Raw genomic sequence first — 27233 nt, 5'->3', positions numbered from 1 at the left:
GCACACACAAACACGCACACGCACACACACGACAACACCCACGCCTGACTTTGTGTACGTAGACATGAAACAAGAAGCCTAACTTGGATACTGTATCAGGTAGAATTGTCCTCGACATGTTGCTGCTCTTTCATGGTCGATCTAAACAGAAATGCTTCCCGTTTCAGTTGCATGATCAGTATAATGAAAGATAGGCATAATATGACGCATTACAGTATTTGATAAGCCAGACATTTCCGTTTCAACTCCTATTCCCATGCTTCACTGCATCAGCTAGTCACCTGTAAATACGCTAAGGAGTCTACTGAAGCCTAGAGGGTCGAAGTAGCATGTTCATCAATTCAGCCCCACATTAGACTCTCTAGTAGTTCTTGACCGCAGGGTAATTGGAAGAGGTACAACAGTCAGCATACGTTAGTGTTAGTACAAAGGAGGCCTCATATGGAGTTGAAATTTGAATGGTTTCCTACCAGAGACAGGAATGACAAGTACGCACACGGACGCGCACACACACACACGGAGCGAGGCACCTGTGGATGACTTTAGCAACAGCAGACAGGCAGACAGGCTTTGGAGTATTTCTGTATATATGTACAAGTTATTATTAGTGACATCATTATTGCGATATTCAAATCAGTCCCTTATTAAAAACAACTCTGTCTCTGTCTTCTGTTCGCAAGAAGTCTCATCCTTCAGATCCTCAGTCCCTTCAGTTCCATTGTCCCTTTTCCAAGTCTCCTTTTGTCCACTAAGTGGCGGTAGTTACCTTAGTTTTAATGACAGAGGTGTCAGGGGTCCAGCTGCTCTGGTAGAAGTTGCCTCTAACCACAGATCTAGGATTAGCCACCCCCGACCCTAACCTTAACCATTAGGCGGGGACATGCAAAACGGACAATTGGTCAGTGAGTATGGGGGACTTTATCCTACATTGAGGCCAGGCAGCATGCTACAGCAGCTGTGTCAGAAACAGGAGTGTTAAAATAATACAATAGTTAACGAACCAGGGGTGTTTTCAACCAGACAAAGCACTCCAAAAGTTGCATATAGACGTAACGAATAGAGCTGACACGATTGACTCCCTATTACACAGGACAGGCAATCATATTTGTTCTACACAACACATTTCTATCTGAATGTTCTGTAACGTTGCTCACTCCTGAACCGGTCCTTGATGTGGGTGTGGATCACCAGCCCCTCTCTTCTCTATGTCTCTGGGAGAGATGAAGGGCTGGATAAGAGGAGGCACCCCCTTTTGGCTTGGAGTGAGGGCAGAGAGAAATACACACACACACACATGCACACACATGCGCACACACACACACACACACACACACACACACACACACACACACACACACACACACACACACACACACACACACACACACACACACACACATACAAATACACGCGCATGCCAGTGGAGGCTGCTGAGGGGAGGACGGCTCATAATAATGGCCGCTAAGGAGCAAAAGTAATGGCATCAAACACATGGAAACCATGTGTTGGATGTATTTGATACCATTCCACTTATTCCTCTACAACCATCACCACAAGCCATTCCTGCCCAGTTAAGGTGCCACCAACCTCCTGTGGTGCACACTCACACACACACACCTCCCCTGTCCTCCAGCCACTTTCCTATGTCAGAGGCTCCTAGATGACGTTGTCGAACAGCTGCATGGACTGCATGATGTTCTCATCCTGAAGAGAGAGAGGGGGGGGGGGGGGGGGTAGAGAGTGAAAAGGAGAGAGATAGAAATGTTAAGCATAGAGAGACAACAGGGGTAGCAAGTTTCTCGAGGCACAATTAATACCTCTTTGTTTCAGCTTTCTTTTTCAAGGGAGTCAGACTCCCTAAGATAGAGACGACAGTAAAGGTGAAACTCAGAGGAGTCGGCTCAGACAGTTTCCTCTCTGCTCACTCTCTCTCTCTCTATCAGAATTTATTTAAAGTGCATTTTAAATGGCTCACAACCCAAAACAATGTTGGAAAATGGGTGAAAAGGGAATATAAAATGTGCAAGCAGTAACGGTCCTAAAACCAAACCTTGGGGAATGCCCTAATTAACCTTAGTGAGATCTGAGGACTCAGTGGTCATTTACACAAATGGAACCTGTCTTACAAACAAGAACTTTCACACACTACACACACACAACCTACCTTTTGGCATGACTCGATGAACTCATCAATAGTGACCACACCATCATTATTACGATCCATTTTCTAGAAGGGAGAGAAAGGGCAGGGAAAGGGGGACAAATGTCGTTCAGTGCCCCTGGAGCAGTTTGCGGTTTGAGTACCTTGCTCAAGGGCTCGCTCTAAAGTATTGGGTTTGACGAACAGAAATTTAATGTTGACCTGGAAAAAGCTCTCCACGTGTTCCCTGGGTGCCTCGTCCTGCATACAGGGGTATGTGTACTTCCCCATCATATCATAGATAGACTTCATTATATCCATCATCTCCTACAGAGAGACAGAAAGAGAGAGAGAGAGAGAGAGAGAGAGAGAGAGAGAGAGAGAGAGAGAGAGAGAGAGAGAGATGACACAGGGTATACCCAGCTAGCATTTGGTTCCTTGGAAGTTGGGGGAATGTATGCAAATCTATTTTCTTTGGCATTATTCATGAAATACCTTTATTTTGACATGGAATCAGTGGGATTTGAATCTATTATCTTCTGATTCTCTGTCCATGGAATTAGTCCACTGCACCACCCAGATGGAGCTGGCATGCCATGATTGTTTTACGCATACAAAGCTGTTTATTTTAGTCTATTCAAACAGACTCCATTTCAAAGGAAACACCTGAACACACTTAACAAGATAGGAGGCTACAGAGCGTTTTGTTGATGCTGAGATATATGTTTTTTAAAAACATTCTCTGAATATTACTCAAGTTTTCTTGTGCTTTTTATGTTAAGTTTTCTTCATGTTCTGAGAACGTAATGTATGTTGTTAAATAACACCCTTGGAATGTTCTCTGAATGTTACGAAAGGTTTCTTGTGTTTTTATGGAACGCTTTCTTAACGTTCTCGGGGCAATTTAAGAACATGACTTTTAACAGAACCATTAGAAAACCTGTAGGAAATGCTATGCTGAAGTACTGAAATTGCCACATCAGAATGTTGTTTCTTAATGTTATCTGTATTATTTGAGAACGTTCCCAATACCAAACCAGTTGGAGAACATTCCAGAACATTCCAAAAATGTAAATGAAATGTAATCATGATTGAACTTTTAGGAATTGTCCTGTTAATGATAATGAAATACCAAGAACATAATGTGTTTTTTGTGAAGTTCCTTAAATGTGCTGAGAATGTTCCAAAATCAAAGCAACTATCCTGCACCATTCCCAGAAAGTTGTGGGAAGGTTGTATGCAAAATAACCATAGGACAACCACACTCTCACCAAGCTCTAAAAAACACAAGGTTCTCAGAACATTATGTGGAAGCTGGGTAATGTCACAGCACAAGATCAGTCAACCACTCTCCAATCTGAGATTGAGGGTCAACTTGAGAACTATCAACTTTAGAATAGACTTTAGATTTATAACATGGATAGAGAGCTCAGAACTTAGAAGAGGAGACTCTGATTTCAGAATGGAGAGGTACAGTCTACACACCCCTTGCACAATCTTCACATTTTACTGCCTTAAAATTTCTACGGATCTACACAACCTACACAACATTTTTTAAGTAAATGTTCATTATCGAACATTTATGAAAATAATTAAAAAGAAGAAATGGTAGATGTCTTGACACCACAGAGTTAATACTTAGTGGAAGCACCATTGGCAGCCATTTGAATAAGATTCTACTATCTTGGTACAACTCTTAGGGTAACATACAGTGGGGCAAAAAAGTATTTAGTCAGCCACCAATTGTGCAAGTTCTTCCACTTAAAAAGATGAGAGAGGCCTGTAATTTTCATCATAGGTACACTTCAACTATGACAGACAAAATGAGAAAAAAAATCCAGAAAATCACATTGTAGGACTTTTTATGAATTTATTTGCAAATTATAGTGGAAAATAAGTATTTAGTCAATAACAAAAGTTTATCTCAATACTTTGTTATATACCCTTTGTTGGCAATGACAGAGGTCAAACGTTTTCTGTAAGTCTTCACAAGGTTTTCACACACTGTTGCTGGTATTTTGGCCCATTCCTCCATGCAGATCTCCTCTAGAGCAGTGATGTTTTGGGGCTGTTGCTGGGCAACATGGACGTTCAACTCCCTCCAAAGAATTCTATGGGGTTGAGATCTGGAGACTGGCTCGGTCACTTCAGGACCTTGAAATACTTCTTACGAAGCCACTCCTTCGTTGCCCGGGTGGTGTGTTTGTGATCATTGTCATGCTGAAGGACCCAGCCACGTTTAATCTTCAATGCCCTTGCTGATGGAAGGAGTTTTTCACTCAAAATCTCACGATACATGGCCCCATTCATTCTTTGTGGAGTTTGGAGTGTGACTGTTTGAGGTTGTGGACAGGTGTCTTTTATACTGATAACAAGTTCAAACAGGTGCCATTAATACAGGTAACAAGTGGAGGACAGAGGAGCCTCTTAAAGAAGAAGTTACAGGTCTGTGAGAGCCAGAAATCTTGCTTGTTTGTAGGTGACCAAATACTTATTTTCCACCATAATTTGCAAATAAATTCATTAAAAATCATTTTTTTCCCTCATTTTGTCTGTCATAGTTGAAGTGTACCTATGATGAAAATTACAGGCCTCTCTCATCTTTTTAAGTGGGAGAACTTGCACATTTGGTGGCTGACTAAATACTTTTTTGCCCCATTGTATAGACATTGTTTTTGTCAAAATTGCTCAAGCTCAATAACTTTGGTTTGGGAATCATTGATGAACAGCAATATTCAAACGTTGTCTCTGATATTCATGGAAATGTAAGTCTGGGCTGAGACTGGACCACTCAGGAACACTCAGCACCTCTTGGAAAGCCATTCTAGTGTGTCTTTTTTAAAAACGTTTTTTAATTGTCCTGCTGAAAAATAAAATTCTATCCCAGGGTTAGGTTTCCAGAAGACTGAGACGTTTTTTCCTCTAACTTTGTAGCTGGGCTTTGCTCCATTCATTTTTTAATTTTGATCCTGACAAACTCCCCAGTCCCTGCCAGTGACAAGCATACCCATAATATGATGCTGCCACCACAAAACTTGAAAATGCAGAGGATTTGACTTAAACCATTTAGGCCAAAAAGTGTATTTCTTTGCCGTGTTGTCTTGCAGTATTACTTAATGGCCTTGTTGCAAACAGAATGGATGATTTGGTGCAGATTTTTTTAAACAAAAGCTTCATTCTTTTCAAGCGGTCATTCAGGCCAGTAATGTTGTTGATACTCTGTATTTTCAAGTATGGTATATGTGTGTGGGTGTGTGTGTGTGTGTGCATCTGTGTTTGTGTGCAGCCGTGTGTGTTACCTCTTTGGTGATGCAGCCGTCTTTGTTCAGGTCGTACAGGTTGAAGGCCCAGTTTAGCCGGTCGTTTATCGTTCCTCTCAGAATGATAGACAGACCAAACACAAAGTCCTGAGAAAAAAAGAGTGAAAGCCAAAGATATTGAGAGGGAGAGAAAGAGAGAGAGAAAGAGACAGAGAGAGATTTAACATTTTTGTAAACATTCTTCACCACCCATCATACTCACCAGCATTCGACACTTACACACCTTTTTTTCCCACCACTACAAGCACATTTGGTTCCTTGGAAGTTGCGGGAACATATGTTTTCGGTTTCAAATCGGTTGTGGGAACGAAGCCATGCGCTTCCTGACCGGTAAAACTGAACATTTTTAATCGGTTCTGAGAACAGAAGTAACATGTGTCGCCCATCCCCTGGGCATAGCATCAGCAAAGAAGATGGTGTGGCTCACTGCAATACACTATTTTCCCCCAGTGTGTCCATCAACAATGTTTCGACCGTTAGGTCGCATGTGTATGTGTGTGTGTGTCTGTATGTGTTGAGAGGAGCAGAAAGGCATTTATTCTATTTGTATACATATTCAGCAGACTGAGAGAGTTTTTCCTCACTGCCTTAGGAAGTAGACAAACGTAAAAAATAATCTTACCTCGAAACTAACCGATCCATTCTTGTTAGTGTCAAAGGCCTCAAACAAGAAATGTGCATACGCACCCGAATCTGAACGGATAGAGACGTACAGAATATGTCATTGAAATGTATCTGAGACAACAATATACAAAAAATTCCAAGTGGGTAAATATATTTGTAACAAAACCTGGTCAAATACGTTGTTAGCACATAAATGTAATTTCAGACAACACACTTTCATTCTGTAACAAGTAGTTAGATACATCTTCAACCTAAATATCATTTCAAACAAGGCCTTGTACTGTAAGTGCCCTACTGTAAGTAGTACAGACATAATGGTTAAAAAATGGGACATCACATCAATACAAATATCACTGGTTTTAAATGTTGTTACTCTTGTTAAATGTCTCAGTTACCTTGGGGAGTAACAGATCTTTAAAATACTTAGTTTGGGTTTAGGGTTATTGGTCAGGGGTCAAAGGTTTAACGGTCATTGACTCACCTCCCTGGGGGAAGAATGTGGAGTAGATGGTTTTAAAGGACTCCTCATTCACCACTCCACTCGGACACTCCTACCAACAACAGCACAGAAAGAACAGGATCAGTCAGAAGGCAAGTCTTCTGCCATCCATATACTTTTACTATTATACGTTCTTGAAAGAGGGAATAATATTTGCAGTTTTAAAGCAAATTTCATGTAATTCTACACATTTTGTCATGACTTATGACAGGTTAATATGATATCTGAGTGAGAGTGACAAGAAATCAATGGGGGCCCCCTGGAGGTCAAATCAAATCAAATTGTATTGGTCGCAATTCACATATTTATCAGATGTTAGTGCGGGTGTAACGAAATGCTTGTGTTCCTAGTTCCAACAGTGCAATAATATCAAACAATACACAACAATACACACAAATCTAAGTGTAAAATAATGGAATTAATACAAATAGAAACATTACGACAAGCAATGTAGGAGTCCGGAGTATATATATATAGTGCCTTCAGAAAGTATTCAGACCCCTTTACTATTCCCACATTTTGTTAGGTTACAGCCTTATTCAATTAGTATATTTTCTCATCAATCTACACACAATACCCCATAATGACAAAGTGTAAACAAGTTTTAAGAAATGTTTGCTAATTTATAATAAACAAAAACATAAATACATTATTTACATACACTGTATATATATATATATATATATATATATGTACAGCAATAGTTGAATAGGATGGCCTTGACTAGAATACAGTATTATACATATTAAATAAGAAAAACAGTATGTAAACATTATTAAACTGACCAGTGAGTTCATGTGTATGTACATAGGGCAGCAGCATCTAAGGTACAGGGTTGAGTAACCAGGTGATAGCCGGCTAGCGACAGTGACTAAGTTCATGGCAGGGTGCTGGGTGGAGGCTGGCTAGTTATGGCTATTTAACAGTATGATGGCCTTGAGATAAAAACTGTTTTTCAGTCTCTCGGTCACAGCTTTGATGCACCTGTACTGACATCGCCTTCTGGATGATAGCTGGGTGAACAGGCCATGACTCGGGTGGTCTTTTTTGGCCTCCCTGTGCCATCTGGAGCTGTAGATACAATGGAGGGCAGGCAGTGTGCCCCCGGTGATCCGTTGGACAGACCTCACCACCCTCTGGAGAACCCTGCGGTTGCGGACGGTGCAGTTGCCGTACCAGGCGGTGTTACAGCCAGACAGGGTGCTCTCAATGGTGCATCTGAAAAAGTTTGTTAGGGTCTTTGGGGCAAACCAACATTCATCGGGCCTCCTAAGGTTGAACAAGGTGCTATAGCACCTTCTCCACCACACTCTCTGTGTGGGTGAACAATTCCAGTTTGTCAGTGATGTGTACGTCGAGGAACTTGAATCTTTACACCTTCTCAACTGCGGCCCAGTCAATGTGGATGGGGGCGTGCTTCCTCTGCTTCATCGTTTTGTTGAAGTTGAGAGAGAGGTTATTTTTACTGGCACCACTCTGCCAGGGCCCTCAGCTCCTCCCTGTAGGCTGTCTAGTCATTGTTGGTAATCAGGCCTACCACTGTCGTGTCATCTGCAAACTTGATGATTGAGTTGGAGGAGTGCATGGCCTCGCAGTCATAGGTGAACAGGCAGTACAGGAGGGGGCTGAGCACTCACCCTTGTGGACCAGCCTAGTGGAGGTGTTATTTCCAACCTTCACCACTTGGAGGTGGACCATCAGGAAGTCCAGGACCCAGTTGCACAGGGCTGGGTTCAGACCCAGGGAACCAAGCTCAATGATGAGCCTGGAGGGTACTATGGTGTGAGATGGTCTGAGATGTATGAACAGTGTTCTTACGTAGGTATTCCTCTTGTCCAGATGAGATAGGGCAGTGTGCAATGCAATGGCGATTGCATCATCCGTGGATCTATAGAGGCGGTATGCAAATTGCATTGCAGTGGGTCTAGGGTGCCAGGTAAGATGGAGGTAAAATGATCGGTAGCTAGCCTCTCAAAGCACTTCATGATGACAGAAGTGAGTGATCCAGGGTGATAGTAATTTAGTTCAGTTACCTTTGCTTTCTTGGGTAGGAACAATGGTGTACATATTGAAGCAAGTGTGGACAGAAGACTGGGATAGGGAGAGATTGAATATGTCTGTAAATACTCCAGTAAGCTGTTCTGCGCATGCTCTGAGGACAAGGCTAGGGAGCCATCTGGGTTGGCAGCCTTGCAAGGGTTAAATGATTACTCACGAGAACGAGAGCCCACAGGCCCTTGTTGGTGGTGCTGTGTTATCCTCAAAGTGGGCAAAGAAGGTGTTTAGCTTATCCGGGAGCAAGACGTCGGTGTTTGCGATGTTTTGTCTTTTGTCTGGATTGTCTGAAGTCCCTGCCACAAAGGTCCTGCTTGTTAGCCGTTGAATTGCGACTCCACTTTGTCTCTGTACTGACATTTTGCCTGTTTGATTTCCTTATGGGGGGCATAACTGTACTGTTTGTATTAAACCATATTCCAAGTCACCTTGCCGTGGTTAAATGCAATGATTCACACTTTCAGTTTGGCGCGAATGCTACCATCTGTCTACGGTTTTTGCTTTGGATAGGTTTTATTTGGCCATGATTACTACAAGGTTAGATAGCTGGCTAGACTAATTTACCAATCTAAACCATTTTAATTAACATGGGCTAAATGAGTGACTGTCAGCAAGTGGCATATGTGTCTCGATTCAGGAAACTAGGCGTATGTCACACGTCACTCCTTCACAGGCGAGGCATTTGAACATAGGGATTTATTTTTTATCAAAGTGCATTTTTTTGGCAGAAATGCTTTCTAGAACATGTGAACTTTCATGTGCCTAAAAAATGTGTATTACATCTGTAAATACGAATAACATTGTTCAATTACGAGCCTAGTTGGTTTAGCCAAGGAAAAAGTCAGGAACCTTCCCACTTGCCATGATTGGCTGAGATATTGGATGGGATGGACATGCCGAGAGATGAGTTCGGATTGATTTGCCATGTAGCTGCTTCTGTCTATAACATGAGCTGCTCTGTATGTGTAGGTAATCCGTTCCAATGCAGGCTTTTTAAAGACATCATAAAGGTCTCAGTGGAATTTCCAGTGGAAGCAGAGTATGATAGCTAAGGAGATGGAGAAAATGCTGGTGTTTGATTGCAAATATGCAGAGGGAGTCGGAAAGAGAACACTGAAGGCTGTTGTTTTTTAAAATTATTTTTTATATTTTTTATTTCACCTTTATTTAACCAGGTAGGCTAGTTGAGAACAAGTTCTCATTTGCAACTGCGACCTGGCCAAGATAAAGCATAGCAGTGTGAACAGACAACACAGTAGAAAAAAAGAGAGTCTATATACATTGTGTGCAAAAGGCATGAGGAGGTAGGTGAATAATTACAATTTTGCAGATTAACACTGGAGTGATAAATGATCAGATGGTCATGTACAGGTAGAGATTTTGGTGTGCAAAAGAGCAGAAAAGTAAATAAATAAAAACAGTATGGGGATGAGGTAGGTAAAAATGGGTGGGCTATTTACCGATAGACTATGTACAGCTGCAGCGATCGGTTAGCGGCTCAGATAGCAGATGTTTGAAGTTGGTGAGGGAGATAAAAGTCTCCAACTTCAGCGATTTTTGCAATTCGTTCCAGTCACAGGCAGCAGAGAACTGGAACGAATGGCGGCCAAATGAGGTGTTGGCTTTAGGGATGATCAGTGAGATACACCTGCTGGAGCGCGTGCTACGGGTGGGTGTTGCCATCGTGACCAGTGAACTGAGATAAGGTGGAGCTTTACCTAGCATGGACTTGTAGATGACCTGGAGCCAGTGGGTCTGGCGACGAATATGTTGCGAGGGCCAGCCGACTAGAGCATACAGGTCGCAGTGGTGGGTGGTATAAGGTGCTTATTATTTTATAGATGACATCGCCGAAGTCGAAGATCGGTAGGATAGTCAGTTTTACTAGGGTAAGTTTGGCGGCGTGAGTGAAGGATTCTTTGTTGCGGAATAGAAAGCCGACTCTAGATTTGATATAAAACACCTGCCTCCGGACTACATTTTCAAACTAAGGGCAACCATGGCATCCGTGACAGAAAAGGATAATCGTTCATCCATGTATATGTGTAAGAGAATCTAGCTAGCTACATTCAGATATTATACATTTCTAATTCAATCATGAAGTCATTTTCATTGCAAGTTACAGCCTAATGTTAGCTAGCAAGCTAACATTGAAACTAGTTGGTTAGTTACTTACAGATTTATGCAGGGTGTTAACGTTATGAGTTGGGATAATGGTTCATTGTTTAGCTACACGCTTAACAAAAAAAACATGTTATGTAGGTAACCATTTCACTGTACTGTTTACACCTTCTGTATCCTGTGCATGTGACAAATAACGATTGTATTTGATATAGTGTATGTTTACGGGAGACAGTAATGTGAAGAACAAGTCTCAGCCTCCAGTATTTATGCTGCAGTAGTTTATGTGTCGGGGGGCTAGGGTCAGTTTGTTATATCTGGAGTACTTCTCCTGTCCTATTCGGTGTCCTATGTGAATCTAAGTGTGCGTTCTCTAATTCTCTCCTTCTCTCTCTCGGAGGACCTGAGCCCTAGGACCATGCCCCAGGACTACCTGACATGATGACTCCTTGCTGTCCCCAGTCCATCTGACTGTGCTGCTGCTCCAGTTTCAACTGTTCTGCCTTATTATTATACGACCATGCTGGTCATTTATGAACATTTGAACATCTTGGCCATGTTCTGTTATAATCTCCACCCGGCACAGCCAGAAGAGGACTGGCCACCCCACATAGCCTGGTTCCTCTCTAGGTTTCTTCCTAGGTTTTGGCCTTTCTAGGGAGTTTTTCCTAGCCACCGTGCTTCTACACCTGCATTGCTTGTTGTTTGGGGTTTTAGGCTGGGTTTCTGTACAGCACTTTGAGATATCAGCTGATGTACGAAGGGCTATATAAATCAATTTGATTTGATTTGATTTGATTCTGCACCAAAGTTAAATTAGGAGATAATGTTAGGCCAACGAGATAGTGTCCAAGTTATAAAATTATCCAGTAGAATGCCCTGCTTCTTTTCATCACACTCACAACTGTAAGCTATTTTCTGTAACTAGCATGCCATTAACTTGTAATTCATTTTCATATAATAATGAACACAAATTAGCTAAAGTTAAGATGTTGTCAGCTATATGATATGGTCATTTGAACTGGCTAGCCAGCTAACTTAATGTTAGCTAGCTAGCTAACAAGCTAGACGAACCAAAAAGTTGATTTTAGTTGCTGGTTTGCTAGATTGACGTGTGCTAATTTCATTTGGGTTAATTGGTGTTAAATTACACCAGTTAGGCTATTTTGTACCACCAGTTTGCTGATGTCATGCAACCTGTAGGTTTTGCATTTATACTTTTCATAATGACAACGAAAAGGTTGACGTGAGACGACAATAGAATGCTCATGATGTCACTGCCACAACTGTCTACTGACATGTCTACCAACCATCGTCGGTTGTTTAGTACACTACTGTACTCACTCTATTTTGAACATGGTCTCACGTGAATCTTTAAAGAGATGGGTGGGGCTAAAGGCTTAAGAGGGTGTGATCGATGCTGAATGGGTGTAGACAAAAAAAAGAGCTCTCCAGTAGGTGTACCAAAATATTCAAGGGCCATTTTCTCTAAAGTGGGGTTCCAAGTTGATCAACTTTCAAAGCAGAATTACTTTCCCATTGTTCTGCAACTGTAGTGTATGATATACACTTTTCTAACTCTGAGTTTCAACTTTTATCCAATGTAAAAAACATAATTTTGAATTTTGCTACATAAGACCGAATCGAGCCGGTCGGTCACATATACTGTAACAATAAGATAACTGATATAACCAAGTTCAAAATTGCACCTTCTGTATTCTACTAATCTAAAGCTGAACAGTAAGTTGAGATCCCGACTGAATTAAAAATATACACTGCTCAAAAAAATAAAGGGAACACTTAAACAACACAATGTAACTCCAAGTCAATCACACTCATCAAACTGTCCACTTAGGAAGCAACACTGATTGACAATAAATTTCACATGCTGTTGTGCAAATGGAATAGACAATAGGCATTTAGCATGACACCTCCAATAAAGGAGTGGTTCTGCAGGTGGGGACCACAGACCACTTCTCAGTTCCTATGCTTCCTGGCTGATGTTTTGGTCACTTTTGAATGCTGGCGGTGCTTTCACTCTAGTGGTAGCATGAGACGGAGTCTACAACCCACACAAGTGGTTCAGATAGTGCAGCTCATCCAGGATGGCACATCAATGCGAGATGTGGCAAGAAGGTTTGCTGTGTCTGTCAGCGTAGTGTCCAGAGCATGGAAGTGCTACCAGGAGACAGGCCAGTACATCAGGAGACGTGGAGGAGGCCGTAGGAGGGCAACAACCCAGCAGCTGGACCGCTGTGCAAGGAGGAGCAGGAGGAACACTGCCAGAGCCCTGCAAAATGACCTCCAGCAGGCCAAAATTTGCATGTGTCTGCTCAAATGGTCAGAAACAGACTCCATGAGGGTGGTATGACGGCCCGACGTCCACAGGTGGGGGTTGTGCTTACAGCCCAACACCGTGCAGGACGTTTGGCATTTGCCAGAGAACACCAAGATTGGCAAATTCGCCACTGGTGCCCTGTGCTCTTCACAGATGAAAGCAGGTTCACACTGAGCACATGTGACAGACGTGACAGAGTCTGGAGACACCGTGGAGAACGTTCTGCTGCCTGCAACATCCTCCAGCATGACCGGTTTGGCGGTGGGTCAGTCATGGTGTGGGGTGGCATTTCTTTGGGGGGCCGCACAGCCCTCCATGTGCTCGCCAGAGGTAGCCTGACTGCCATTAGGTACCGAGATGAGACCCTCAGACCCCTTGTGAGACCATATGCTGGTGCGGTTGGCCCTGGGTTCCTCCTAATGCAAGACAATGCTAGATCTCATGTGGCTGTGCTAATTTCATTTGGGTTAATTGGTGTTAAATTACACCAGTTAGGCTATTTTGTACCACCAGTTTGCTGATCATGTGTCATGTGAATATACTGCTGTCATGTTTGTGTGCATTTAAGCAGAGAAGTGCAATTTGAGATTTGCATCGTCTTGCAGTTCTTGCAAGAGGAAGGCATTGATGCTATGGACTGTCCCGCCCATTTCCCAGACCTGAATCCAATTGAGCACATCTGGGACATCATGTATCGCTCCATCCACCAATGCCACGTTGCACCACAGACTGTCCATGAGTTGGCGGATGCTTTAGTCCAGGTCTGGGAGGAGATCCCTCAGGAGACCATCCGCCACCTCATCAGGAGCATGCCCAGGCGTTGTAGGGAGGTCATACAGGCACGTGGAGGCCACACACACTACTGAGCCTCATTTTGACATGTTTTAAGGACATTACATCAAAGCTGGATCAGCCTGTAGTGTGGTTTTCCACTTCCAGACCTCCATGGGTTGATAAATTTGATTTCCATTGATAATTATTTTGTGTGATTCTGTTATCAGCACATTCAACTATGTAAAGAAAACAGTATTAAATAAGAATATTTCATTCATTCAGATCTAGGATGTGTTATTTTAGTGTTCCCTTTATTTTTTTGAGCAGTGTATATATATTTTACAGCGTGACTCGACTGATTTACGGAGGTGCAATTTTCCCAACCCTCAGCCCCAGGTCTCTAGCCTTCCCAGATCCCCATCCCCTCTCTTCCACGCACCCCCAAACTCACGTTCTTGAAGCCCCTGTAGAGAACTTGTAGTTCCTTCTTGTTGAACTTGGTCTGCTCCTGTAGTTTGTCCAGCCCCTCTGGTCGATGGCACACAGTGGACAACTCAAAGTCATCCTCTACGCTGTCTGTGGGACAGAGAGGACTGTTAGATATACCTAGGTCAGTGGAGGCTGGTGGGAGGAGCTATAAGAGGGCAGGTTTATTGTATTGGCTGGAGTGGAATCAGTGGAACAGAGTCAAATGTGGTTTCCATACGTTTCATATCGTTCCATTAATTCCATTCCAGCCATTACAATGAGCCGTACAGTTATTGCTCCTCCCACCAGCATCCACTGCTATAGGCTACTCCTACAGGTGCCAGCCTGGCACACCTTTTAATTGGTACTAGTAATTATAATGGTAAAAACACAGCCAACTAAATCAATGTTAATTATGAACTAGCTTTACTAAACCATACCGTTAGATGATAAATCGCTACATTTACATTGTATTGCAATTCCCCAAAACTGAAGTGCACAAAGAAAGACAGGTAGTCGTCAAGTCGTCAATAGAAAACAAAAACATATCAACATCACACTGTGAGATTCCTGAATGTCTATGGAGAAGTTCATTTAGTAACCCGATGTGCTCATTGATGAGAACTTTCAGTGAAAGTAGTGGTAAACCATCTAAACATCAGTGAAATGACAAAAGCCCTCAGATCTTCAGGCAATATGATAATATGGTCCTCACACTCCATCTCTCCCTCCCCATCCATCTCTCTCCACTCATCCCTCTCTTCCAACCTTATTACACACACAGTCAGCTGAAGACAATCATGCCTCACTCCTCCTCTCCTCTTATCCCAAGATGCAAAGCAGGGCTGACTGTCTGTCCGCATCTCACTTCTCACCTCTAGACATACATCAGTCACTCACCATACCAGACAAAAATACTGTAAAATACCTCCAGAACACACAGTTCAATAATACTGAGATATATCCAGATATATTGTATACAGTGTGTGTGTGTGTGTGAGAGAGAAAGAGAGAGAGAGAGAGAAGGTGTGTGTGTGTATGTGTCTGTGTCTGTGTGGAAGCATGCACATGTGTGTGCCGTGTGTGTGCCATGTGTGTGTGTGTGTGCCATGTGTGTGTGCCATGTGTGTGTGTGTGCCATGTGTGTGTGTTTGTGTGTGTGCGTGCGTGCGTTTGTGCGTGCGCGCGCACGTGTGTGTAAGAGTAAGATTGCATGTGTGTGCATTTGCGGGACCATGTGTGTATGTGTGTGTTGGGAGAGTGAAGACTGAAGAGTCACTTGCATTGACTGACTGAGGCGGCAACAGAAGGCGTGCAGCAGGGTAGCAGCTTGAGGAACCTCTGCTTTATAGTCTTTTTACTTTTGATGGTGGGAGTGTTACCTGTAATCACCAACCATAGCAGAGGTTAGACATAGAGCACACATAGACACACAAAGAAAGAAAAACTCACAGACGCAGGCCTGACATGCACACCCACAACCATGCACACACACACACACGCACACACACACTCACGCATGCGCGCGCACACACACGCACGCACACACACATGCGCACACACACGCACACACAGCATAAGCAACATGCAACTCATTAAAGCATGCACAGCAGTCTCCCATAGTAAGGGCAACGGTTCGGTTTGCTGACCTGGCTTTTCTAGGACGGGCGTGTGCGTCCATTTCAGCTGATAGCTTACATCACCATACACAGACCTCTACGGGTGAGTCATTGGCAAACACAAAGAAATAATTAACACTCAGTATGAAGCCATAATTATCTTCAGTCTGAATGGACTACAGGAAACTGAAGGAAGTCAATGGCAAAAAGAGAAAGGGCAAAAGGGTTCTTATGAGTTAAAAATCCACATTTACGTGACCTTTTCAAAGATTTATAGGAATCAATGCAACGCCATTTCTAGGCAATTCCTAGACTACCAGTACAATAGTTTTTGATAGACATAATGCCTCCTAGAGAAAAGCCATATGGTTAGCCTGTTGAGCTCAAGCCCAACTCTCTACTCCAGGCGTTTTCAAAGTCTGAGACAGTGGCCTCCCTTCAGGGAACATCAAGACAATAATTTCCATTATATACATGTATATATATTACATTTTGTTTTAAAATATATAGTTGCAATGAAACTGTTAGAAAACAACTTTTATTTTATATTTTTTGGGATACAACTTAATGAACATGCAACATACTTTAAATCAATAAAAGTGCTTCTAAAATATACAGTTAATTCAGTCTAAAAACGTTTTGTTGTTGTTTATTTCACAAAGTATGTCATTGCCCTTTTAAAACGCTGTTGCCCCTTTAAGAGCAATTCTGGTTGTATGCATATTTTTAATGATGCCATGCAAGCAATTTTAGGAATTGGGAAATAAATGTGGTAGCACTGGAAAGCTGGAATACCCCTCATTTTAAATGGAGCCACCAAACTGCTTTAAAAGGTGTGTTTTCCCCGCGATTGTAACTAGAAACAGGTCTAATATTTATTCATTGTTAGAGAACCGAATGCAGTTATGCTGAATCCCAAACCAGTCCCTTCCCCTCGGCCCTACATTTGCACGTTCACGCGCACCCCCGCCATATCTGCGTGTCCAAAATCTGAGGGCGTACAAATGATCAAGGGTGTAGGGGCTAATTAGAACCTCCAATAGCCTATTCGACCAAGCCAGCAAGGCTGCAGGCTCCAGAGAAAAGTGGTATCCCAACATGCACAGCAAAATGTTTGGAGTTTGTGAAATTTCATACAGAAGAATGGAGAGGTGGGCGTAATTCTATGACGTGTGTTTGTTTGTGTCTGATTTTGAGGTTTGACACATAAAACTAATTAAATAACCCCCAAAATAAATGTTTAACTGTTAATGAGGTTAATATCTTGTGTAATTTAAATGTGGAACATCAATTACAACATTCACAGGTTGGGTAGGTTACTTTCTAAATGTAATCCATTACAGTAACTAGTAACCCCCTGGTGAGGCGCGCCTCACACTTTGAAAACATCTGTGTTAGATCAACATTCAGCAGGACCTTGATCAAACGACTCAAACCCAACCAGTCCTCACATTTGAACAGATCAGAATTCAACACCTAGAACTCATCCATCAGAACTTGTCCACCAGAACTCCAAAGTCATCCATCAGAACTCCAGGACTCATCCTTCAGAAGTCATCCAACAGAATGAATTCATCAGAACTCATTCATCAGAACTCATCCACCAGAAATCAGCTCATGTTACTACTCACCCTCAACCCACTGACCACACAAACATCACAAATACAACCCAAGTTGGAACCAAGAATAATCACAGTGCAATTCGAAGACACACTCAGTAAGAATCAGACCTGGTACTGTCAGAGCGAAGTCATACTGTATCCCTGTGTGTTCTAAAGGTTAAGGCAGAGAGAAGAAGAGAGCACCTGCATCTCCGAAGTAACAGCAACTTCACTACTTCTAGTAGATCTCCAGAAGTTGGAGGGATGAAGGCCATGATACAGACCAGTATTGTATGTCCTGTAACTATATACCAATACATTAACACACCTCTGAATGAACACACGCATGCGCACACACAAACAGGTTGACACAATCCCTATTATGTACTAAGGACAAGCTGTTGATCTGCTGACCGTGTCACTCCCTTTCTTCCCCATGAGCTTTCTGTCCCACCCCCTACAGGTATGCTGCCAAAATAGGCAGTACGAGGTTAGAGATTGGAGCAAAATGTACTGACACACACCCACCCACACACACACACAGAGAGTAGCCTTGGGAGACGGGATGGAGTGTGTGTGTGTTTGATCTGGCCCACGCAGGGACATCAAAGCCATTATGGCCACCAGGGCTGAGTCAATCACACACTGCTCTATCCCTAGCCAAAATGCATGCACTCACACACACGCGCACGCACACACACACACACACACACACACACACACACACACACACACACACACACACACACACACACACACACACACACACACACACACACACACACACACACACAGGGTGACATTATTCCCTAGATAAGTTTGATTTTAATCAAAACTTTTTTTGAGGGGAGATCAGCTTTAACATTGCAGATAGATTGAAGCTTCAATCAACGTAATTGTCTGCATCATTTCCAATCGCCCATATATAAAAAAAAATATATATATATACACTGTACATACTGTACCAGTCAAACGTTCGGACACACCTAATACTCATTTAATGTTTTATCTTTATTTTACCATGCTTTTTTTTTACATTGTAGAATAATAGTAAAGACAGCAAAACTATAACACATATGGAATCATTTAGTAACCAAACGTTTTTATTTTATATTTGAGATTCTTTAAATTCGCTACCCTTTTCCTTGATGACAGTTTTGCACACGCTTGGCATTCTCTCAACCAGCTTCATGAGGTAGTCACCTGGAATGCATTTCAATTAACAGGCGTGCCATGTTAAAAGTGAATTTGTGGAATTTACAGTATACAGAAGATGGTCTTTTACCAAATAGAACTAAGCCCATATTATGGCAAGAACAGCCCAAATAAGCAAAGAGAACTGACAGTCCATCATTACTTTAAGACACAAAGGTCAGTCAATCTGAAAAATGTCAAGAACTATGAAAGTTTCTTCAAGTGCACTAGCAAAACCATCAAGCGTTATGATGAAACTGGCTCTCATGAGGACCGCCACAGGAAAGGAAGACACTGAGTTACCTCTGCTGCAGAGAATAAGTTCATTAGAGTTAACTGCATCTCAGATTGCAGCCCAAATAAATGCTTCACAGAGCTGAAGTAACAGACACATCTCAACATCAATTGTTCAGAGGAGACTGTGTGAATCGGGCCCTCATGGTCCAATTGCTTTGATCTCTGTAAGGCAGGGTTTCCACCTACAAACAACACACCACCAGTCCAAGTGAAGGGTTAAGCTGGTTTGTTATTATCAGATTTAGGCAATGTTCCTGATATACCAAACTCAAAACAAACAGAGTAAACACTTCGTCACCAGTGGAAGGTCCTCCAATCTTGGTCTTTGGGGGTAAAATCCTTGTTGAAAATCATTAGTTCCTTTCTTCCGGTAAACCTTCACCATACGCTCTGTCTCCCCAAATAACCTATTACTCCTTCACCTGCCGGGGTCAAAGAAAAGACAAAGAAAGGAAATGTAGGGCGCGGTGAAGCAAGAGTCGGGCAGGTAAGTACCAATTTGTTAACTTTCCTTTCATAGGTCAGATAGTTCTTTGGTAGCGTTTTTTTTCTTCTTTTCACTGGAAAATGTAATTATCGCCTGGCATGCCCTATTATTTGGCACCGCCATCTCCTTCGTCCTGTAGTCCTTTCCACAATTCTTGAAAATATGGACAGTCGTGACCTAGTAGCACGGTATATGGTAGGCTCTCAATCAATCCTAGGTTAACTCTGAACTGCACTCTCGTGGTGTTAATCTCTACATCTGAGTTTGGGTAGGTTTTGGTGTCCCCGTGAACACAGGTGATGTCCCTGGTTGGAGAGGCAGTCCTCTGCGGCTGGGATAATAGTGATGGTCTGATGAGGGAGACCATGCTCCCGGAGTCTAGAAGAGCATCTACTTCTTTCCCTTGGACCTGTACCCAACTGAGGTGTGGTGGGTGGCAGTGGGCTTGGACATGGGCTGAAATGATATGGCAGTGGTGTAGATTGGAAATGTCGAACAACATAGGTTCCTCCTTCTTGGGACAGCGCCATGTGATCTGTCCTATTTTTCCACAGCGGTAGCACTCCCAGGTGTCGGTATCAACCCCTCTATTCCTCACCTTTGCTTCAGGTTGGAAACCCTGGTCCTGGCACCCACATTCCCCATCTGCTCTTTGGATTCTTCCTTTCCAAACCCGGGGAGTCTGCAGTTGAGATTTCTTGCTTCCTCCTTTGAGGCCTCCCTTTTCCTGGGTGGTTCTGTCCAGACGACTGGGTTTTAGCATTTTGTCAGTTGCTCTACACCTCTCATTGAGGTCCACCACTCTGTCCGCTGTGGTGGGACTGCCCTGGCTGACAACCTTCTTTAGCTCGTAAGGTAAGGCCATGTAGTGGTCAATCACTATTCTTTCCACAATGCCCCCCAGTACTGAGGGTTGCGGGCTCCAGCCATTTTTTTTGCTAGGTGAACCAGGTCAAATATCTGTGAACTGGGTGCCTTCTCGGGTTGATACGTCCAAGTATGTAAGCGCTGGACGGTGAAGAAACGGTGACTCCAAACTGTGCTAATATTTCCTTCTTCAGTGTGTCATAGTGATTGGCTTCTGTTGCTTCCAGATCAGACCCTGCCTGATGTGCATCCCCACAAAGGACTAGAGCCAGTATTCCTGAAATTTTATCTGTGGCCATGCCTCTCGTTCTGCCGTGCACTCAAATATCTTTAGGAAAGCCTCAACATCAACATTTGGTGTCATTTTCTGCAGATATCGACTGGCCACAATGGTCTGTTGAGCAATGTTCACCGCAGTGATTTCAGCAGTTAACTTTTGTATGTCCATATTAACCTGCAGTTGACACTTCATTTGTTCCTCCAATAAGAGGCGTTTCGTTTCCGCTTGCTGCCGATTGGCTTTTTGTTGCATGTTATTGGAAGTGGCTAATTGCTTCAACAGATCTTCCATGGTTGTCTCTCCTTAAAACCACCCTCCACCCACTATTTTTTTATGGCTGCGTGTGTGTGTATCCTCACAGCCTGCTCACATTCTCCACCAATGTGGCGGTTTCGGGACCTTTGTAAGACAGGGTTTACGCATACAAACACACACCACCAGTCCAAGTAAAGGGTTAAACCGGTTTATTATTATCAGGTTTTGGCAGCGTTCCTGATATACCAAACTCAAAACAAACTCATCAGTGGAAGGTCCTCCAATCTTGGTCTTTGGGGGTAAAATCCTTGTTTAAAATCATCAGTCCCTATCTTCCGGTAAACCTCATTCTCCACTGTACGCTCTGTCTCCCCAATAAGCTATTACTCCTTCACCTACCGGGGTCAAAGAAAAGACAAAGGAAGGAAATCCAGGGCGCGGTTAAGTAGAGGCCCTGATTGGTTTCACCTGTCTGCAGTTTGCCTCTGATTACAACTGGAGACAGGTGTGGTTGTTCTGCTGCAGTCTAGAAGGTTCCCCATGAGCTGTCCATGGTCCTACCTCTGGGGAATACTTCTCATTGCTTTCCGTGATCCTGGCAGCCAGAAAACAAAGAAACCTTTCAGGCACATACCGTCCTTCCACCCACCACACAACCCCTGAAACCGCTACAATACGTACACATACATATGAAATAAATATACAGAAACTCAGCAAAAAAAGTAACGTCCTCTTACTGTCAACTGCGTTTATTTTCAGCAAACTTAACATGTGTAAATATTTGTATGAACATAACAAGATTCAACAACTGAGACATAAACTAAACTAGTTCCACAGTCATATGACTAACAGAAATGGAAAAATGTGTCCCTGAACAAAGGGGGGGGGGGGACCTAGAAGTTCCAAAACATTTCTGGGGGGAATGGCCCAAGCCTCACCCTCCGATCCAACAGGTCCCAGACCTGCTCAATGGGATTGAGATCTGGGCTCTTCGCTGGCCATGGCAGAACCCTGACATTCCTGTCTTGCAGGAAATCACACACAGAACAAACAGTATGGCTGGTGGCATTGTCATGCTGGAGGGTCATGTCAGGATGAGCCTGCAGGAAGGGTACCACATAAGGGAGGAGGGTGTCTTCCCTGTAACGCACAGCGTTGAGATTGCCTGCAATGACAACAAGCTCAGTCCGATGATGCTGTGACACACTGCCCCAGACCATGATGGACCCTGCACCTCCAAATCGATCGCGCTCCAGAGTACAGGCCTCGATGTAACGCTCATCCTTCGACTATAAATGCGAATCTGACCATCACCCCTGGTGAGACAAAATTGCAATTCGTCAGTGAAGAGCACTTTTTTGCCAGTCCTGTCTGGTCCAGCGACGGTGGGTTTGCATCCATAGGCGACGTTGATGCCAATGATGACCTGCCTTACAACAGGCCTACAAGCCCCAGTCCAGCCTCTCTCAGCCTAATGCATATATTCTGAGCACTGATGGAGGGATTTTGCATTCCTGGTGTAACTCGGGCAGTTGTTGTTGCCATCCTGTACCTGCTGTCCCGCAGGTGTGATATTCGATGTACCGATCCTGTGCAGGTGTTGTTACACGTGGTCTGCCACTGCGAGGACGAACAGCTGTTCGTCCTGTCTCCCTGCGCTGTCTTAGGCGTCTCACAGTACGGACATAGCAATTTATTGCCCTGTCCACATCTGCAGTCCTCATGCCTCCTTGCAGTATGCCTAAGGCACGTTCACGCAGATGAGCAGGGACCCTGGGCATCTTTCTTTTGGTGTCAGTAGAAAGAGAGTCAGTAGTCAGTAGAAAGGCCTCTTTAGTGTCCTAAGTTTTCATAACGGTGACCTTAAACACACACACCTTTATTATTTTCCACTGACCCTACCACCCCTCCCCTAATTGGAGTAAACGAATGAACAACAACACTTAGGCTTCTACTTCTAGCTTATACATACTATATACATGTTTTGGACACAATCTACTTAACTATGGTTATCTTTTGTTTGTTTTTACTCCTATCCTACTCCCATCTATTTCTGAAGACCATCCAGTTAGATTTCTATTTACCATATATTTTTAAGTGTGCTGGGATGGTTGTACGTATACATATACAGTGGGTCAAAAAAGTATTTAGTCAGCCACCAATTGTGCAAGTTCTCCCACTTAAAAAGATGACAGAGGCCTGTAATTTTCATCATAGGTACACTTCAACTATGACAGACAAAATTAGGAAAAAAATCCAGAAAATCACATTGTAGGATTTTTAATGATTTTATTTGCAAATTATGTTGGAAAATAAGTATTTGGTCAATAACAAAAGTTTATCTCAATACTTTGGTATATACCCTTTGTTGGAAATGACAGAGGTCAAAGTTTTCTGTAAGTCTTCACAAGGTTTTCACACACTGTTGCTGGTATTTTGGCCCATTCCTCCATGCAGATCTCCTCTAGAGCAGTGATGTTTTGGGGCTGTTGCTGGGCAACACGGACTTTCAACTCCCTCCAAAGATTTTCTATGGGGTTGAGATCTGGAGACTGGCTAGGCCACTCCAGGACCTTGAAATGCTTCTTACGAAGCCACTCCTTCGTTGCCCGGGCGGTGTGTTTGGGATCATTGTCATGCTGAAAGACCCAGCCACGTTTCATCTTCAATGCCCTTGCTGATGGAAGGAGGTTTCCACTCAAAATCTCACGATACATGGCCCCATTCATTCTTTCCTTTACACGGATCAGTCGTCCTGGTCCCTTTGCAGAAAAACAGCCCCAAAGTATGATGTTTCCACCCCCATGCTTCACAGTAGGTATGGTGTTCTTTGGATGCAACTCAGCATTCTTTGTCCTCCAAACACGACGAGTTGAGTTTTTACCAAAAAGTTCTATTTTGGTTTCATCTGACCATATGACATTCTCCCAATCTTCTGGATCATCCAAATGCTCTCTAGCAAACTTCAGACGGGCCTGGACATGTACTGGCTTAAGCAGGGGGACACGTCTGGCACTGCAGGATTTGAGTCCCTGGCGGCGTAGTGTGTTACTGATGGTAGGCTTTGTTACTTTGGTCCCAGCTCTCTGCAGGTCATTCACTAGGTCCCCCCGTGTGGTTCTGGGATTTTTGCTTACCGTTCTTGTGATCATTTTGACCCCACGGGGTGAGATCTTGCGTGGAGCCCCAGATCGAAGGAGATTATCAGTGGTCTTGTATGTCTTCCATTTCCTAATAATTGCTCCCACAGTTGATTTCTTCAAACCAAGCTGCTTACCTGTTGCAGATTCAGTCTTCCCAGCCTGGTGCAGGTCTACAATTTTGTTTCTGGTGTCCTTTGACAGCTCTTTGGTCTTGGCCATAGTGGAGTTTGGAGTGTGACTGTTTGAGGTTGTGGACAGGTGTCTTTTATACTGATAACAAGTTCAAACAGGTGCCATTAATACAGGTAAGAAGTGGAGGACAGAGGAGCCTCTTAAAGAAGAAGTTACAGGTCTGTGAGAGTGTGATTTTTTTTACAATGTGATTTTCTGGATTTGTTTTTCTAATTTTGTCTGTCATAGTTGAAGTGTACCTATGATGAAAATTACAGGCCTCTCTCATCTTTTTAAGTGGGAGAACTTGCACAATTGGTGGCTGACTAAATACTTTTTTGAACAATTATTTGATACTCTGCCGATTTTGAAGGTTTTACTAATTACAAAGGTCTGTAATTTTTTTGTCATAGGTACACTTCAACTGTGAGAGACTGAATCTAAAACAAAAATACAGAAAATCACATTGTATGATTTTTAAGTAATAATTCATTTTTAAATAGTATATTTGAGTTTAACCACATTATTTGTTGTATTATTTTTCTGTCTTTTCTGGTGGATTAAACAAAAATTGCACCCAACTTTTAAAACAGCTTGTTTTAAAAATAGCAATATTTTGGAGATTATTTCATTTTCAATTAACCAAAAGTCACAAGTTTTAATCTGAATAAAGGGAAGATGGCCATTCTTAAACATGATGATGAGACATTCTTACTAATCTGCTAAAGAACCAGTTTGGATTTAAGTATAACATTTGTTTGACTGAGTCCTTAAGTTTTTGCCTAACGAATTCATATTCCTTGCATAAATAGGACCATTTAATTTTGTCTGGCTTGCCATTCCAAATAAAATTGAATATTTGGGTGATGGTTGCTGATAATGGGCCTCTGCACGCCTATGTAGATATTCCATAAAAAAATCTGCCGTTTCCAGCTACAATAGTCATTTACAACATTAACAATGTCTACACTGGATTTCTGATCAATTTGATGTTATTTTTAGTAGACAAAACAAATGTGCTTTTCTTTCAAAAACAAGGAGATGGGTTAGTTTTTTGAACGGTAGTATACATTTCAATTACAAGGACAAGCAATTGATGAAATTAACCTTAACATCTCAAATTAACGAATGTCCAGAAAGCAATTGTTTTGTGTCGTTTCGGCTAGCTCCTTGTGTTCCCTCGAGGGCACCTATACACAAACCATGTTTTGGAAAAACGTGTCTACTATTACCCTCAAACGGCTGTAATCCATGGCCAACTAACCATCTAGGAATCTGTCCATTAGTAATATAAACCATAGACAGCTCATTAGGCACAGAGAAGAGTGAGAGAGGGAAAATAGATGTAGACACAAGCTAGGTCATCCAATTGGTGACATATTTTCATGCAAATGTTCTAAAATCTGCATAAAAAAAACACATTTTCCCACCAGAGATGTGTTTCTATCAAACTGACTCGTGGCAGATAAAAGGCTGTGCGTGAAAAAAAACAACAGTTAAATGGGGTTTCATCGCGTTTTCAACTCTACTGATTGTTTTCTCATAAAAAAATGTGGGTTGTATAGTGAGTGTGCCCACTCTGATATTGGAAAGTGCGCTCTAGCCAACAGCGCTATCTTCTCACTGTTGGCTAAGAGCACACGTATAGTTTATATATGAAGAGATTATTATTATTGACAAAAGAGCGAAATTATTTTTTGTTGTCAAACTTCAGCCATTCATCGATTATCATGTCTTATGACATAAGACCCACGATAGTTATTGGAAAGGAGCGTCAAACTCATCACCTTGCACTTTCACCACCCTGTGAAGTTCCTCATAATTGATTTCATCTGTAGCCTAATAAACTGCATGCTTTCCTGACGAGTCATAGTGGGAGGACTACACAACATGTCGTTTACTTCAATAGGATGATTAATATATCAATATTTGCACATAAAAGCATTTCCATCAATATTTCTCACATAATTAATTTTCCAGATACAAAAAGATCCCACCTTGTCTAGCGTATTTTGTTTAGTCGACATTTGGAAAGTGTAGCGAAAAATGTACGCACGCTCGATTTGACACCCAATGACCTGAATTACAGCCATTAAAGTCCACCATTTATCAGACAGATAAAGGATTGAGTCTTCTTGCCATACATAGACATCTCTCCCACACCCTAACCCTCTCCCTAACCTCAAGCCCCTCTGTACCCAGCCCATAACCTTGCCTCTTCTCCTACCCCTACCCCTATCCCTGTCCCTAACCCCCCCCCACCCTTCCTGTCCTTTAACTATATCTGTCCCATGTTTCATACCCAGCCCTCAGCCCCCTGTATCTTACCTCCGGAGGAGAAATCGATGAGCCCCAGGAAGTGCATCAGTTTGAGGGAGCTACAGACCACCAGGAGTATCCCCACTGTCTGCAACCCCTCCATCTCCCACACCTCACGGAAAAACATCAACTGCATCTTGACACACTGTCCCAGAGATGGAGAGATCTCTCCTTTCCCTCTATCTTTCTCTCGTTCTTTCTGTCTATCCGTGTCAATCCAAGAGAGCCCCCCTTAGCTCAGAACCCCTCCGGTCCCCCAGTCGCATTTATATCACTCTGTCTACCTGTTCTCTCTCTCTTGTTCAGTCTCCCACTATCTGCCAGTAAAAAGTCATGGCACGTCCACTAAGGTCAGAAGTGACGACGATGTTGAGACAAACTCCCTCTATCCCCTCTCTCCTGTCTGTGGTAGGGAGTATTGACAGTATAGAGTTGACTGTCCGTAGTAGCTGCCCTGTCAAGAACAGCTCACAGGTGGTTGTTAGTCAAAGCCTTGATGCCTCAGAGGGCACAGAGAAGGTTCTCCGTAACTCAGCCGCCCTCCGATTGGACCTGTCAGCCAGCCTCGTCAACTATCATCAATCGTCCGTAAGTCCAGATAACAATTGTTAAAAGTTAGACGAACACTCCAACGCCATTAACCAGAGTCGAGAGGTGATTA

The 27233-nt window shown here is 42.9% G+C and overlaps 1 protein-coding gene across 1 annotated transcript; it reads right to left on the bottom strand.

The window, feature by feature from the left end:
• On the bottom strand, positions 1–26708 carry LOC109888744 (Kv channel-interacting protein 2-like). The gene is made up of 8 exons (XM_031821720.1): positions 26582–26708; positions 14323–14447; positions 6566–6635; positions 6083–6153; positions 5440–5547; positions 2363–2467; positions 2165–2227; positions 1–1704 (listed from the first exon to the last, which is right to left on the bottom strand). The coding sequence occupies exons 1-8, from the start codon at positions 26706–26708 to the stop codon at positions 1657–1659; spliced, it is 717 nt and encodes a 238-aa protein (XP_031677580.1). The 3' UTR covers positions 1–1656.
• Positions 26709–27233: the final 525 nt, after the last annotated feature.

This window comes from Oncorhynchus kisutch, linkage group LG4, assembly GCF_002021735.2.
Source record: "Oncorhynchus kisutch isolate 150728-3 linkage group LG4, Okis_V2, whole genome shotgun sequence".
Lineage (NCBI taxonomy): Eukaryota > Metazoa > Chordata > Actinopteri > Salmoniformes > Salmonidae > Oncorhynchus > Oncorhynchus kisutch.
Note: the sequence above shows the minus strand (reverse complement) of the source record. Positions and strands in the feature narration are given on the sequence as shown.

Coding starts and splice junctions, on each gene's coding strand:
- LOC109888744 (XM_031821720.1), bottom strand. CDS start 26,708: ATGCAGTTGATGTTTTTCCGTGAGGTGTGGGAGATGGAGGGGTTGCAG. Junction 6,154..6,565: donor CACATTCTTCCCCCAGGGAG/GTGAGTCAATGA, acceptor CTATCCGTTCAG/ATTCGGGTGCGTATGCACAT. Junction 2,468..5,439: donor ACGGCTGCATCACCAAAGAG/GTAACACACACG, acceptor GTCTCTCTGTAG/GAGATGATGGATATAATGAA.